General features: G+C 38.6%; 1 protein-coding gene across 5 annotated transcripts in view; it reads left to right on the top strand.

Annotated features, from left to right (window-relative positions):
• TENM2 (teneurin transmembrane protein 2) overlaps nt 1-16791 on the top strand; it is a gene marked incomplete at both ends in the record, with an annotated part of 540785 nt that overhangs the window by 447064 nt on the left and 76930 nt on the right. For 3 of the 5 annotated variants that reach the window (XM_080627344.1, XM_080627343.1, XM_080627346.1), the window contains 3 exons: nt 7005-7199; nt 12301-12501; nt 14419-14631. In XM_080627344.1, the coding sequence (XP_080483470.1) occupies nt 7005-7199; nt 12301-12501; nt 14419-14631 (609 nt within the window). The remainder of the gene's footprint in view (nt 1-7004; nt 7200-12300; nt 12502-14418; nt 14632-16791) is intronic. The other 2 variants (XM_080627345.1, XM_080627347.1) reach the window with 1 other exon arrangement.

Raw genomic sequence — 16791 nt, 5'->3', positions numbered from 1 at the left:
CGAGATAAATACCAAACAGAAAAACGCCAGAACAGTGTGAACCTACTCATATTGTTTAGGTATTTGGAAGAAGGCAATTGTAGGTAACATTGGGTTTGGATCATTCCTGTGTTTCTATTCCAGTTTGGAGCTGACCTGGAATGCATGTATTGGTTTCAGAATAGACTGTCATAAACAGTATTCCATCATCTTTATATACTGGCAAAATCATGCATAATCTTTCAGCAGTAGCAACTTAATCTCTGCTAAAAGGAAGTCCAAGTGTGAGCTACTACAGAGTCTGAATTAATGATCCCGTAGAGGAACTGCACCCAGAAGGTTCACTGGTCGCTACAAAGGTTCATTGGTAAGAAGTTTGACCTACATCTGTCTTCAGTACACTTCGTGGTGTCAGTGAAACAAAGAACAACTTGATGATAGTGTTGTTTTCATTTTTTTTTTATATATAACTAGGAGTTTGTGCAACTCTCTCCAAGGAGTTTGTCAAAACTGCCCAATCTGTAGGTTCAGAAAATTTGTGAGACACAACTATAAGTGTTAATATGGTTGTATTAAAGACTTGAAAAACATTTACTCTGTTTCCTGACATCCCCCATGCTAGGGCTGACTTGCACTAATGAGGTTAGGGAAGAATTGTTTGGGCAAAACCAGACTCAAAAAATTTGGAAATCATTCTTGATGAGAAGACTCAAAATGTGTCCATGTGTTTGGAAGCAGAACTAAGTTTTTGTCTGACTCCAAGGAAACTTTGTATAAACCTCAACAAGTGCTCTGCATGCCATTATCAGTGCATATTCCCTGCTATTGGATCATAGTAATTACAATAGACCAATTAGACATACAAGCATGTGACCACATACCGAACAGTGATCCTTACACAGTTGTGTAGGTGTGTGTGCTGCCAGGCGCATTCCTTTTAATGTATTCTTAAGCGAAAACTTCAAGACCAAAACTCACTTCTTCCTCCTAAACAAGCACATCTACAGATAAAAAAATTGTCTTTGTTTCTCTTAGATCTGACGAAGTTCTGTACAGATCCACAAGCATTGAACATATCTTACATGGGAGTATAAGTAGTGTCTTTTCAGAATGTTTTAATGGTTTTGGTTTTTTCTGAATGTGTGTGTTTGTACAGAGGTGATATTACAGAAATAAAGCTGTAATGGCTCAGACCCAGATTCCGTTCTACCCAGGATTTCAGCTCTGGTGGTGGCATCACGCAGATAGTGAGGAAAAGTAAAAAGTGTACCCATCTTTGATACTTCTCCAGTAAATTCTTTGGTTCTAGAGATAACTTGTGTTAGGACTCCCTGCTGTAGATGATGTCTCTTGTGTATAGTAGACTTTGTAGATTCCATGAATTTGTCTAATTGTGTGTTTAGTCAGGGAATTCTTCCATGGGTTTTAACTTTTCAGATGATCTTGTTAGAATTGGTTGATGGAACAGTTAACAGTACTTACAGGGCAACCAGAGTTACCTGCTTGACCACTTTAGATGGTGTCTAAATGCTCTGTTAGTGGAGCCTTAAACTTGCACTTCAACACTCAGTCCTAATTTTCTTTACTGTTTACATTGTGAATAAGCAGACAGAGTCATCTTTTATGCACACCAACTTGTGGTAAGAAGAATCTGGTTTATAAACAAGATGAGGGTTTACAAGCATTATGGACACAGCCATTCTGGTCCTTACTCAAATAGTACCCCAGCAGGCTTGAAACAGTTTTGTCCATCCAGTTCAGTGACTCCCCTCACCAACCTGCCATGAGCATCTCACCACAATATTCTGTGGTACAGATGTTTTAACATTTTGACTTGATATGGGATGACTCCTGACAGTCTGTGTGGGCTCTGAATAAGCCTGTAGATGGCACAAAGGAAGCTAGCCTTCTTATGCCCCATTTGAAAATTTACATTTGGAGGGAAAATTGAGATGCTTGCAAAATAAGAGCAATATAAGTGCATTGCTTGTGACCTGGTCCAGGACAGGCAGGCATTGCAGATGCAAGTTCAGAAACCTTTCAAATCTGCATATTTTTGTGCCCAGAAACTCAAATAACTTTCAAGAGAAGTATACCAATTTGTCTATTTTATGAAGAGGAACTGGAAAAAGTCTGCAATAGAGAACTGACAGCCTAGGTCCTAGTAGTACAGGACTCTCTCTGCACCAGGGTAATGTTTGCTCTACAGCAAGAGGAACCAAGCCTGAAGTCTGCCTTCAGATCCTGTTTGGAACTTCAAGTAGCAGGGGAAGGTCTCTCAACCAAGCAGCTGTGTAACTAAACCAAGTTCTGCAACTGCCTCCAAGAGTTTGACTTCTCAGATATCCTTTACTGGTTTCTTGCCATGCTCTAGAAGAACACCTCTGGTGAGTATGTACATGTGAATACCATTAAGGGTGGGTGAAAGGAGTGTATGCACAGACTGCAGCTGGGATACCTATGTGTTGAGCATCACTGGGCAAAATGGTGGCTTTTGATGCCAGACCATTTGGGCATTATCCCTTACCATTTCCCCTCCTAGTCCATGTGTAACAGGCTGTTATCAAATCACTGTTCTTCATGCATCAGGGAATATTAACATTACTCCAAAATAACTATCCAAAGACAGACAGACAACTTTTAGAGAGATGTTTGGCTGATCTTTCCCACTTAATTCATGCTCCTACATGTCTGCAGCCTACAGGACTTAAAAGTCTGTAGTATCTTTTGATCAGCTGAGACCTGTGTTAAGAACGTTGTCTGTTTTGTTCAAGTATCAGTAAGGACAGAATCTCATCACCAAAACCACATTTAGGGGTTTTGCTTATTCAGACTTCACCCAGGAGATATACTCTTGTTCTTAACTTGCTTTGGTGTTGCCGTAACTACTCCTGAAGACATCTATCCACTTTTTGGCAGTGCTGGTGATACACGGTTGTCTTTGTGCAACCTCTCTGCCCACAGAAATGAGATGGAGCTTGATTGTTCCATTACTTCAACCAATCTTTCTTCATTCCTTCTACAGACTTTTAACAGTCAGTTTTGTCCTGGAGTAAGAGCCATCTGCTTCACATAGGGAAAATAAGCAGTCAGGAACCCCAGATGACTGTTGGAGTTGTTTGCACGTTAACTGAAACTACCTGGATATAAAATTAGTGGGCTGGTTTGTGTGTCACCCTGCAGCAATAAGGTCTGATAAATAAGTATAGCAGACCTCTTTTAGATGATCTTCTTCTGTTTTCTATGGAAGAGCAGCTTGATTCTCTCTCTGTTACTCACTGAAGACAGCCTATAAACCCATAGCAGAAAGATTAATGAAGAACAATTTATTACAGCAGTAGCTTGCCAGCTTCTTTTAACCTACACTTGCTTGCATTCTTGCTTACATGTTTCTTTTGCAGTCCTAGTGACAGTCTTGGAAATGCCAAAATCTGACCAAGAGCCTCTGTCATTTTTCTTATTCTAAAAGTGATATTCCTGTTATGTAGCTTGTAGAATAACCCCAGCAGAGGATTGTAGATTAAACTTTGTGGCTTTAGGTTGCAAGTGTGTTAACATTTACTGCGTTCATTTCATCCCAGAGGTTAAATGACAGGTTCTTTCATTTGTCCAAAGTCAGTTCTGGTGTCATATCTTGGCAATGCATACTGCAGGGGCAGACCACTGAAGGCAGCAGATTACTGTTCAACCTACATACAAGCTTCACAAGGACTGAACAGATTTATGAACCATAGCAAGACCTCTGACCTGGGAGAAGCATGAAGAGAGGAATGAACGTGGCTTTCAGCTTTACTTAAATTTCTAAAGCACTGTAGCAGAGTAAAGGAGCACTAAAGAAACCTACTGTGGGAGCTGTTTAGCCCGAGATCCAGCACCATCTAGTAAATCCTTCTGCTGCGCCAGTCTCTGGTGTTCCAGAAATTGAACCCAGCAAATGCAGATCAAAAGTGGCAGCTAAGAATGGCTTTCCTATAGACAAGTTCCAGATAACAGACATACATCTCTGTTAGCTGGACCACAATTGCTGACTGCTTAATGAGACTTATGGGCAAGGCAAGGAGAGCAGCTATCTTACAGCAGGTGGTTGGCACTGTATTATCTAGCTAGGTCTAGGCTGGTCATGTCAAAGTTGCTTGGGCTTTTTTGCTTTTGTTTTTATATTTATTCTAATAATGGATTTATTTCTGCTCAGTCCCTCTTTCAGGGGACTGTGATGTTCAAATAGAGTTACTGCTTTTATCTGAGTTTTGACTCCAGAGGAGAGGTTTGCAGAACAGAGGTTCTTTCAGGAGTTGAGTGCTATATTGATGCGTAAAGCAACAAAGCAAAAAAAGCTATTTCTCATTTGTATCCAGCTTGTGAGTGAACTTTAACTTTTTGTCTTTATAACTACTTGAACAAATGTTGTTTGAAGAAACGGTTTACAGTCTACTGATTCATTTAGCTTTCTTGGGACCTTCTCCTTCTATGCAGCTTTATGACAGTATGGTGAGGATGTTTATAGGCAAAAGCAAGTCATATGCTGGCATGTCCTGGTGCCGATGGAGAATCCACACTGGGCAACCATTAAAAAGGATAACATTGAGTCTCTGCCATGGTTTGGAAGCATACAGAGAATTTGCATCTAGCAACATTACTTCCTTCCATGGGACACTTGAACAAAGGGACTGCAAGCTTTATCAACACATACAGGAGCTGAGAGGTGCCTTATTCTAGAGAGAGATAATTTTGTATTGAGATGAGACCCAGGTAAAGGGACAGTGTCTCTACAGTGTGTCAGGGTGTGGAAGGTGGCACCAAGAAACCTGCCACTCATGACTGAAGCAGGTTTCCAGGAGAAGCTGCCTTCTGATCACTCACCTCCAGGTCCTCTACACCATGGCAAGTAAAGAGAGTGGAACTGAAGTGATTACCTTTCTTACAGTGATTTGGGAAAATGTATCAATTTCAGCCCAAACAAGACTTTTAATTGCAGTGAAATGGAGAATAAGGGCAAAGGAATTGTTTGTGCCACCAGGTCTTCATACTTGAAGGTTTGATCCCTTTCTTTATGGCTCAACTATATGACTGACAGTAGCAGCAGTCAACATATCTAGGCAGTGAAAAGCAGTGAATGATAGTCTCCATGATGTAATGCATGTAGACAGAAGGAATAGTCACATGGCATTTGAGTTGCTACTAGTTCATCATGTTGTTTGTCATGAAAGGGTGTTTGATGATGACGTGAACCAGCTGCAAAAAGCAAAACTGGTAGAACTTTAGCATAAATTTTTCGCTGAATTCAATAAAGCACTTGTGAACATATGTCACAGCTGAAGTCACAACACTGCTGTTGGAAATTATATTTTATTCAGGTTTGTATTCATTCTTTGAGTGAGGAAGAAAAAGACTGAACAAGACTTACAGTAAGAGAGAATGACAGGAATGAAGAGGAATGAAGTCCTATTGGGGACTATATATTATATCCATCCTACCAAAGAATGGATAATATTGCCCTAAGAGAGATGAGGGTAACAACTAAACCTCAGACATTAGCACACTGATTTTATTATTATTCTACTGTAAAAAAATAGGCTAAAAAAGGTTATGCATGTGACATCTATCCCCTTAACTGAAATAATTCTCAGCACTCTAAATCTTAACTCAGGTTAGAAGTCTGAACTTACTTTTTTCTGATCATTTTTTTCCCATTTCAAATAAGAAAAATCTTGGAAAACTCTATTCTGAAATGTGTTTTTGCAGCAGATCAATGGGACAGCGAAGATTAATGAGAGTTACAGAACTGAAAAGTGGAGAAGTTGTATAACTGGACAATTACACATTTCCTTGTACGAAATCCATTACTCAGGTTCTTCTTGATCATTCAAGTTAAAGGGATAATAGAAGCAAGAAGACATTAGGACCTTTTAATGATTGATAGTAGCTTTTGAGTGTATTTTTGGTGTTGTAAAACTTGGTGTTAGTTTCTGATTACTGTGAAGGGTGAAAAGACAGGGAAATACTATCTTTATCAAACTGCATCAGAGAGAAGAGCACGAAAGTGTACCTTTTCTCAAAGATTCACTTCATTGCTCCCATTTTCTGTTATTCCTCTGTTATTAATTTTTTTTTTTCATTTCTCTGACTTGTAACCGCACATTCAGTCTTTGGCAGGCATATAAATTCCCAGGTTGCCTTGTTCATGTGGGAGACGTGGGCATTTGGGAGTGTGAATATGCCTTAGTGTAACATTCACGTGCAACTGACTTTTAATAAACCACTTGTTTCTTTCCATTGCTCTGCATATGTACAACCTATGATTCCTGGCACCAAGACCTGTGACTACCTTTAGTATTCATAGGCCTTACTTCATTTGCATAAATGAGTATTTGCTCTGAATGCGTCTTGCCCCCTTAATAATACAAGAGGGAGGGATAAGGGTTAATGGTGCTTTCTTGCCACTACACATAGGGTAAAAGCAGTCACTCTGGGATTTGGGAAAACAAGATTCAACAGGGATATTAGTGGCAAGGTGCATTTGTTGTAGATGGATGCTTGTGCTATTTCTGTGCTCAAGACCCTTACACTGAAAAATAACATGTCAAAGGGTCTAAAATTTTGGGAATATTACATTTAAAAAGTGTTATGGAAGGAGAAAGATGGTACATTATCGAATGTTTTGGGGGCTGAATGTTTTGTGTTCTGCTTTCTGTGAAAACTGGATGTTATCTAGTGGAACAATGCAGAGTAATGTCAGAATGTCTGTTCAAATCCTCTCATTATTTATCCCAAACATCATTAATAGTCTATGAAGAATAGTAGTTTTAGTCTCAGGCTGCCCAATGTGTGTTTTATTAAATACTAATCAATAATTCCTTTGGGAAATGAAGAACTGAACTACCACAACTTATCCTAGATTTTTTTTTTCCCCCAGTAAATGGATATATTTAAATATATGTATAAGTATTTGATAGTGGGTTTTTAGTGTACATTTACGTGAGTACATGTATGACCCTGTATGCTGTTTTTCTTTCCTTTCTTTCCAGCTGCTTGCCCGGTTCTGTGCAGTGGCAATGGTCAGTACTCTAAAGGCACCTGCCTATGCTACAGTGGCTGGAAAGGTCCAGAATGTGATGTACCCATCAGCCAGTGTATTGATCCCTCATGTGGAGGTCATGGTTCCTGCATCGATGGGAACTGTGTCTGTTCAGTTGGCTATAAAGGAGAAAACTGTGAAGAAGGTAGGGCATTTTCTTCCCTTGCTGTGAGTTTGTTTTCTGGGTTTTGGAGTTGTTTAATGGCTACAGAAAATCAAAGAACAGAATAAAAATTTTAATGTAAAAGTAGTGTAGGAGATTACTGTATAAGAGGGTAAAATTGTAGTCCATCACAATTTTACTGATCAAAGCTCAGACAACACTTCTGGCCTTCTGCATACATTGTTTTGCAGTATTAAGAATGTCTGCCACAAGTAAACCTGAATAATCCCTTTGCTGAAGAGTGAAGATAAATCTTTTCTTATGGATTATATTTATTGAACAATTTAGATGTGAAATGCAGAGGAATAAAGAGCAGCGATAGACAGAATTGTATATCTGCAGCTTCACACAAAGCAAACATATCAGTCACTATTAATACGGAAGTTGATGAAACAAATTTCAAAGACTTAAGTGTTCATGTTACTTAGACTTAATGTCGGGCAAATTACTCCTGTTAGCTGTAGTCATATGGGATTAAAGAAAGGTAGATTGTGCACAAAACCAGTGTGTCCTTTAAATGCAGAAAAGCTCTTCATGCTGAAGGTGTCCAATTCCTTGTGTATGTAGAATGAGCAAATTTAACAAAATAACCCATGCAAATGTGGTTGTAGATTAAGCTCAATATTGGTTTTATTCACAGCAGTTTATGTTAAAATGCACAACGTAAATTGGATTGCTTTTCTTTTTAAAATATGTTAGTATGGTTTTAAAGGAGAATTTAACTCCCCAGCCAATTGTTAAATAGACAGTTCAGCATACCTTGGAACATCCTCAGAGCAGTAATAGTTCAAGCTGCTTTATGGTGACATTTCAGAGCTTATTAATTCTCCAAAAGGTGGAGCAGCTTGAGGACTGAAGTGATAGGACTTGATAGCTTGAAGTGATAGCTTGAGGACTGCATGGTTTTAGGACTGAAGAGTCTCTCTGGAGTATTCTGAGTGGGATGCAGAGCTGTGCACCATGTGTATCAATTTTCATCCTACCTTATAGTAAACAGCTGTTTCTCCCATCAGAAAACAAAGGGAAGAAAACTAGAGGGACCTAAACCACTAAGGGTTTTATTCTTTGCCATGGACTGCAGTCATCAACTGCAGGACAAGATCTTGCGTTAGTCTCAATGAACTTGCTTTTCTAAAAGGGAAAAAAAAAAAAAGCAGGGATCCTCACTAGTGGATCTAGTTGGCAACACTGCAGCTGGTTTTTCAGTTCATTCTTGTCATCTCCTTCCAGGAGAGCTTCGCAACACTGGTTATTAAAGCCCTAATCCAAAACTCAATTGAAGTCAGTAGAGTTTTCCCATTGTTTTTAATAGGTTACATTTATAACTATATCCAGAAAATGCTGTAATGTCCTTTTGCCTGCTAGAATTGAGAGTTCTCAGTTCACCCTGAGTGTGTGATTATAGGAAATATCTAAAAATTATCTGAAATGCCTTGCTATAGCTAGTATTCTCATTGAAATCTAAGTTGGAAAAGACTATCTATGCCCAAGGAACGCAGAAGCTCTTTCTGTTACGAAATGCAATTGTTTGCTTAGTCTAATTAAATTATATAAACTTTATCATGTTTTGTGTTGTCATATCAATGCTTGTATTATTAGAAAGACTATGGCAGATAGCTTGAAATGGTCTTTCTTTCATTTGATTCTGCACATTTTACCTCGTAAGCAATTCCTCCCTCATCTTGATTGTAATTTCCAGCTACTTGCATGGAACTTTTAGTTCTCTCTGCTTTTGGTTGTTTAGAATGGCTGTGGTATATCTGGGCTAGACATCTTGAGTCCCCTAGCACTCCTGTAAGAGAAATAGGCGCTCACAGTGAAAGAGGTGAATTGCTATCTGAGGTGAAAAGGTATACATTATTTAATCAACACTGTACTTGAAGGTATGAGGGTTTTTTAAAAAAAGGTAAGTGGACGACAAAGGCAGGAGTGATTGGCTGCAAACTTAGAAGGGGCCAATAGCATGAAAAGAAAGGTTAAAATAACCTTTTGCATACAGCATTGGGCAATACATAAGTCAATAAATTAATTTACAAATAAATCAAAAAGCATCCATCATGTATCTACTCTAAAATTCCATTTCTTCTGTACATATTTCTCACATTAATTCCAGAGCTACATGAAAAACAGTATAGCATTAAGTGGTGTCTCTCCAGTTCCAGGGAATCATCTGACTTTATGAAAAGTTTTTTGCATAAATTAAAATTCTATCATTCTAATGATACAAATAAATATAGCTGTATTTATATATATTATATATGAAATCTCCTTTATTGTTTTGAACTTCTGAAAAGAATTGAGGAAGTTGATTTATTTGCCATTTTCCTACTAGGATATTGAATTAGAACAAATGGGTCAGCATGTTTTTTCTTCCCGTTAGCTCTTCATTTCTGATATTCATCATGGTCATATCGTTCAAACAATTTACCTGAAATGAAAGTGGCACCACAGTCAATATTTGTGATGCACAATTTTTGCAGCATAAACACTGTTGTTCTATTAACAAATTTGCACACAAGATGAAGTGGCATATTTGTCAGGTTTCATTCAATCTGTTTTTGGGGGAGACAAGTGAAATTGCCAAATGAGGTGAAGTTAAGGGTGGTTCTCTTCTGAGTTTCATAGTCAAGTCGTTTTTCAATGACATTTAACTTTGTAGGTGTAATTCATGGCTCTTTGGGGGCTTTATGATACATATTGTTCAGAAAGCTCCTTGACCTCCTTTTTTGTCCTTAGGGGTATAAATTGCTTTCAGTGCCATTTTTGTCAAACCTACAGAGAGCCCAGTGCTAAATGAGCTCTAATGATCCGAGCTGCCAAGGGGCTATGAGTTCTAAGTCTAATGTACTTACTTGCTAAGGCGTGTTCTCCTTTGTTTAAACACCAAAGAAGCTCCATTTATAAATCCTTATTACATACCATTATAAACCCTTGTAAAGACTCAGAGCCAGAACTTCTGCAGCATAAGGCAATGTAGTTCTATTGCAGGTAATCACGTTATGCTAATTTTAACAGCTGAGGATCTGGCCCAAGATGATAGCTCTAAGAGCATGTATTAAAATAGAATAAGATTTGAGTTCAAAGTAAAAACTCTCTTCAATTTAAACTTTGAAAGCTATTACTTACCCATATGATAGAATAAAACAGCTATAAAGTGTATTTGTCTAGAACAAAGAACAAAGTTATGTAGTATGTTATTCTATAAAACAAGGGAGATTGGGGTCTTAGGGATATTGGTAGGCTTTGGAAATAAATCTTATCTGCATGAACAGTTAATTCAGGATGGGGCAAGGCAGTTAATTTACGTAGGAGAAGGTGGTGTTTGTCATACGCTCCACATAGCTTTTATTAGTACTTTCATTTGGGAAGACAATACATTTCTGAAGCGGAGAGTACATTAAGACTCATCAGTATCTCCTAAAGTTAGCTGTCCTGCCACATGCAGTGCTACACATATCTTGCCTTTTACATTTTACATTAAAATATCATAAACCAAAAAATCTGAAACAGTTTATGAATTTATCAGATGTTATCTGAGCTGAACCATAAAACAATCTTGGTTTACCTATAAATATGAAATTGCATTATAATGTTTTCATTTCCAATTAACTAAGCATTAAATCTTAAAAAGAACCCAATCAAACAACAATCTATAGGCATTGTGGTCATTAAAATTATAATCTTACTAAAAGTTTTATAGTAATTTATTCCTGTGCTAGTGTAGTCTGAATTAAAGTCAAAACTATTCTGATAACTGATGTTATTGTATCTGTAAATGTGCTTGCCTCAATCCTCTGTGTGTATCTAATCTATATACTTACTTTAAATGTTCTGCAGCTACATAAAATAATTTGACAAGACTCTATATTTATAGAAAAGTTGAGATTTGAAAGATCAAGTATTGTTCACATAAGGTAGAGTGAAAATGTCTCTGCCTTAATTTAGAAGGATCAGTTTGGAAAAGATGAGAGATAAATCATTTTCATTATAAACTCAGATCTTGCTGGAGCTGCAAGAGAGCATGCCAATCATTCCTGGTCCTTCTGTTGTGAGCTAATATCTACCAGTCATGAGATGAATTCATTTTATTCAGGACATGAATTTGACCTTGGCCCTCAATTCCACAGCAAAAGGCAGTTGGTTAAAGCCTCTCTGCTGGTATTTGCGGTAGAACATAGCATGCTTATACAAATTTATTATATAAGATAAAAATTTGGAAAACCGTGATGTTACTGATAAAGTTTATGTGGAACTCGTAACATTCCTTTATTTATCAGGATTAAAAGAGCAACTGAAATTTCATTCCAGGATTTTCCAGCATAACTATATTTATTCCCTTTCTTAGTTTGTTGTTTCTGGACTGAGAAAAGATGAAATCTATATCTTTATGTATTTTTCTTTTTTTCTTTAAGAGGAATTATCTGCTAGTTAAAATATGGGTTGAAGTAACTAGGACTCTGAGTTTCACAGCTGAGCTACTAATGGACCACGAATCAAAGGTTCAGAAATGCCTGAATAATTTAGGAGTCTGAATGAAAGTGAAAGCCAGTGATATTTTGACTTCTAGCTACTGAAAGTGGACATCATGATGTTATTCTCACAGTGCTCCAGCGTTTCAATAGTAATGCTAGCAGTATCGATGAAGGTACTCCAAAAAAATCCTGTAAGAAGTGCAATTTCTTCACTTAGGGTTTTTTATTTTGTTATTCAACTACAGTACATGAGTCATTGGAACGTCAATGTATTTCAGAAGAAATGTCCCCAGGTGAAGGCTGATGTATGGAACTCTTATTATATATATTAGTGTTATTTTTAAATCTTTGTGCTTCTTCCCTACAGCAATCCTGCAGCACAGTCTCATTGTTCAGTCACACCCTTGTTTTATCTGGAGCCAATGTAAAACACAAATTATTTTGTGCTTTCCCATTCTCAGACCAGGTGTTAATATGACTTGAAGAACTACCTCAATTTGCTTGATTTATGACAGGGATATAAACTTCTCAGAGCATTCATCTACATGTTTTCCAAATATCATATTGTGTGAACTGACCTTTGCCTACATTGGTTTTGTTTTTTTCTGTAGTTGATTGCTTAGATCCAACGTGCTCCAGCCACGGAGTCTGTGTGAGTGGAGAATGTCTCTGCAGCCCAGGCTGGGGTGGAATAAATTGCGAGCTTCCCAGAGCCCAGTGTCCAGACCAGTGCAGTGGGCATGGTTCCTACCTGTCTGACACAGGTCTGTGTAGCTGTGATCCCAACTGGATGGGTCCTGACTGCTCCGTTGGTAAGAACAATATTTTTTCCTGATTTCATAGAATCCGAGGCTGGATTTGATTGGAAGGGACCTTAAAGCTCATCCAGTTCCAACCCCTGCCACGGGCAGGGACACCTTCCACTAGAGCAGCTTGCTCCAAGCCCCTGTGTCCAACCTGGCCTTGAACACTGCCAGGGATGGGGCAGCCACAGCTTCTCTGGGCACCCTGTGCCAGCGCCTCAGCACCCTCACAGGGAAGAGCTTCTGCCTAGGAGCTCATCTCAATCTCCCCTCTGGCAGGTTAAAGCCATTCCCCTTGTCCTCTCCCTACAGGCCCTTGTAAAATATCCCTCTCTAGTTTTCTTGTAGCCCCCGTTAGGTATTGTAAGACTGTTATGAGGTCTCCCCAAAGCCTTCTCTTCTCCAGCCTTGCAATAATATTCCTATTTTGTTAAAATATTAATATCTGTGGTGAGTTTGAAATGCACATAATTTAGATCATTGTCTTTGGAACATGTTTGGTCATGTTTAGTGTGTTGGGAGGAAGTGTGTATATATCTTAGATGCTATTTTTTGTGACATTCTTAATTTGGTGCTGCCAGCTGGGGGGCAAGCAGGATGCAGGTTAGGAGTTTGTATTTCATTCTAATACTGGCTCTCATTAGGTCTAAAATAGCTACGTAAGTGCTTCACATCTCTTTCCCAACTGTAAAAGAAAACTTCCATAATTTATAAATATGTTTTACATATCTGTATGTAAAGAAAACTTCCATAATTTATGTTTATAACATTATAACACTAAAACTGGGTATGTTTTTGGGGGTGCTTTACTGTGCCTCAAAATGCTATTCATTGATGAAAACATCACAAAGCAGAAAAATCTCTTTTCAACTCTGAGATACTTTTCCCTTCCCAGTTTTACATGTATTGTTTAAGAAAATAATATGAGAGCAAGAGACTCTAAAAGGCACAAAAATGTAGGCTAAAAAATTTCATCCTCTCCAGGCCTACAGTTGTAAAACTTGATTATTCTGACAGAAGGAGCTAAAGAGGAAAAAAAAAATCCAATACCCAACAGTTTTGACAAGACAGCGAATGTTCTATTTGTGGGGGAAAAAATGATGGGAATTTTCCATTTATATCATAAGCTGAACCTTGAGACAGAGCTGTAGGGCATAAGCAAGTCTCTCAAAATAATATTTACAGTTTTCACGCTTTTTCAGTTATTTCTTAAGTTTAATGACTTAGAATACCCCACCAGTGAAGTGAATATCAAGATGTGGTTTTTTCTGCTTCCTGCATCAGCAGCCAGAAAAATTCATGAATGAGAGTTTCACTGTCAGTGTCCTTGATGATGCATGAGGCAAAAGACTTTTCTACTTTTCTACAACTTCAGCTGGCAGAGAGCAGTAGAATAATTTTTGGAGTGAGACACTGAGTAGCTGACCATGTTAGCAATAGGATTCCAGAAGTCTCTTCTTGAAAGTGTCTTACCAGTCACTGCTAGAGTCCAAGTGACCCTGAATTGTCACTGTTCTCTGCTGAGTGAGTTTTAGGTGAGTTTCAGTCTCATTCTTTGCAAATCAATGTCTGTATCAAAATCACCAGAGGTCCAGGTTTGGGTAAAAGAGAGCTGCATTCTCCCCTTTTTCACTGCTGCAGGTGTTGAGGAAGCTACCTCTGGAACGGGTCTGCATTTGAATGGAGGACGTAGCTTTACAGCAGTCTGTCCAGCAACAACTTTTTAGAACCATGCAGTTTGGTTTCTTAAGCAGAAGTTAAATGCCAGTTTTAATCAGAATGTGAACAGGCCAGCTTTTGACAGCGTATGGTTTTCAGCAAAAGCATACCTGTCCTGCTCCCTTTTCCCTTCTTGACTAGGTTGCTGCTTCTGCCCCATTGCCGTGATATGAGCTAGCTGTAACCTTTATTCTTTTCTCCCCCCAGAAGTGTGCTCCGTGGACTGTGGCACCCACGGGGTATGCATCGGTGGAGCGTGTCGCTGTGAAGAAGGGTGGACAGGAGAGGCGTGTGACCAGCGTGTGTGTCATCCCCGTTGTACGGAGCATGGAACTTGTAAAGATGGGAAATGTGAATGCAGAGAGGGCTGGAATGGGGAACACTGCACCATTGGTAGGCAAACGACAGGCACCGAAACAGGCACATATTGCTTTCTTTTCATAAATCGTAGAGACATAGTTACTGTTGTGTATTGTAATAGGCTGTTCCTTTAAGGACCCTAGTGCTTTCAAATATTATCTCTGACTCAAAATGTGTTGGGTGAAATGCAGAAAGCTCTTGGAATCATTTAAAATCAGTAACAAATTGATTTGCAGAGAAAAAAACCCCAAGAACAAATTCCACAGCAAATGAACGTTAGTTAAGTAAAGATGTAACAAATGGTCCATCACGGTATCATCTGAGCCAAGATTTTCAAACTTAACTAAACATTCCTTTGTGTGAATGGCGTCCTTTTTAATTTCCTGGGCTGATGCATCAATGCTCTCCTGCTATTATACATCACATCTGAATCACATCACCACCATCACCACACAGAGCAGGGGTCAACTTGGGGAGGAATAAATGTTCCTGGTGTAACAAAAATAGCTCCCTCACCTTCTCCTGTGCTGTGCTGTGGCAGTGGGCATGGTGTTTGCATATAGACAGTCCCAGCATGAGAGGGCCTGTCGGTAGGGCAGCATGCTGCTGTACCCTTTCCTAATGGCGTGCTGCTCAGTACAGCGCTGGCCTCACGCAGAGTGCCGTGACTAACACAGCTGCAGCTCAGCTGTGATGTGTCAGCCTGCAAAGTTCAAAAAGGTTATACTTACACAAAGCAGCAATGTTCTATCCTCTCAATTACTGTGCTTGAAGATCTATTCTGAAGGGGAATTAACTGTTCCTAAATGGAGTTCTTCATTTTGTCTCTACAAGCAGTCAGGTAGTGTATTTGGATGATTTCGTAAAGTTACTGACAACAAAGGAGAGCATTGTTATTTTCCCTATACTGTAATAAAAAATGGGAAATTCTGAGTGATCACTTCTCTTCTAAGAAGTCTGAGCAAAATTACCTGGAACAAGAGTATCCAACTCCTGAGACAATGTGAGATTCAGGCAATTGTATTTTTCTCCAAGGAATTTTTGGAGGACTAAGGTATACCTTAAAAAAACCCTAGTGACTCCAAAGAGAAGGTCATGTTGTTTTAACTATCTTAAAATGGTAAGTTTAACAAAGGAATAGGTCAATTGAGATTTTCATGGCAATCAGGGACCTTAATGGGACAGTCCTATTACAAGTGAATTGTTATTTCTTTACTTAAAAGTATGGTGAGATTCGTGCATCCCTCAAGCTGTTTTTGTTTGTCATTCCCCTCTGATTTCCTGGATATACAAACCATTTCTAATACACACAAGTTGGAAACTAAAAATATACTCTTATTGGAAAGAATTAAAAACAAAATGTACATCATTTGGGGGCATATCCTTTGATGCTGTGGTGCTGCATGCTTCCACCACACTATGCTAATATTCTTTAAATCAAAGCTTTTATGACTGAACACTTTGTGACCAGCAGAGATGCAGAGTGTTTTTTCACAATTGCTTTCTGACTTCCATCATATCAACATATCTCTGCTGGATTAATCCAGGCATTTTGTTTTCATGTTAAGTGCTTCCCTGATCCTCACAAAATGCCTAGAATATAAATTTTCTTTGCATTGTGTAATAATTGCTTATTTTAAAAGTTGCTGCTTTGCACAAAATTTGTTTTGATTTATAATCTCCTAGTAATATGCCTATGTTTAGAAGTAATTAGTACATTTAAAGTCTTCATTACTGTGCACACAAAAAGTGTTCTTGTACTGATACCTTGAAAGAATGCTGAAAATTACAAGCTGAACCAGTGAACTCTCAAGTGAGATTTTTAGTCTAATTTTAGAGCTGTGAAAGCAGTATTTGCCCTATTACTGTTACATATTATCAATTCTTCTTTTCAGAGGAAGGGCGATACTGCTAAAATGGTTAAAATATGCATAGCCTTTTTTTGTTCGGTATGTATTGGAAAGATTTCCTTGAAACTGAATGTGGGTCTGCCTATGGCAAAGATGGGACTATGGCAAAAAAATGAGGTTTGCCCTTGTAGTTACTGTATATAAAGTTTGTGCAGTCAGAAGTTGCCTGCAGACAGACAGATATCCCTGTGACAGGGGACTGGTAGGAATTCCCATACGTTTATCTCATGAGGCCTGATTGTGAGGCCATTCACAGAAGCACAGAGCATGTTGCCATAAATGGAGTTCAGCTCAGTTTGATCCCACCAGT

Source organism: Psittacula echo (genome assembly GCF_963264785.1).
Source record: "Psittacula echo genome assembly, chromosome: 11".
Classification (NCBI taxonomy): domain Eukaryota; kingdom Metazoa; phylum Chordata; class Aves; order Psittaciformes; family Psittacidae; genus Psittacula; species Psittacula echo.
This window is presented reverse-complemented; position numbering and strand designations above follow the sequence as displayed.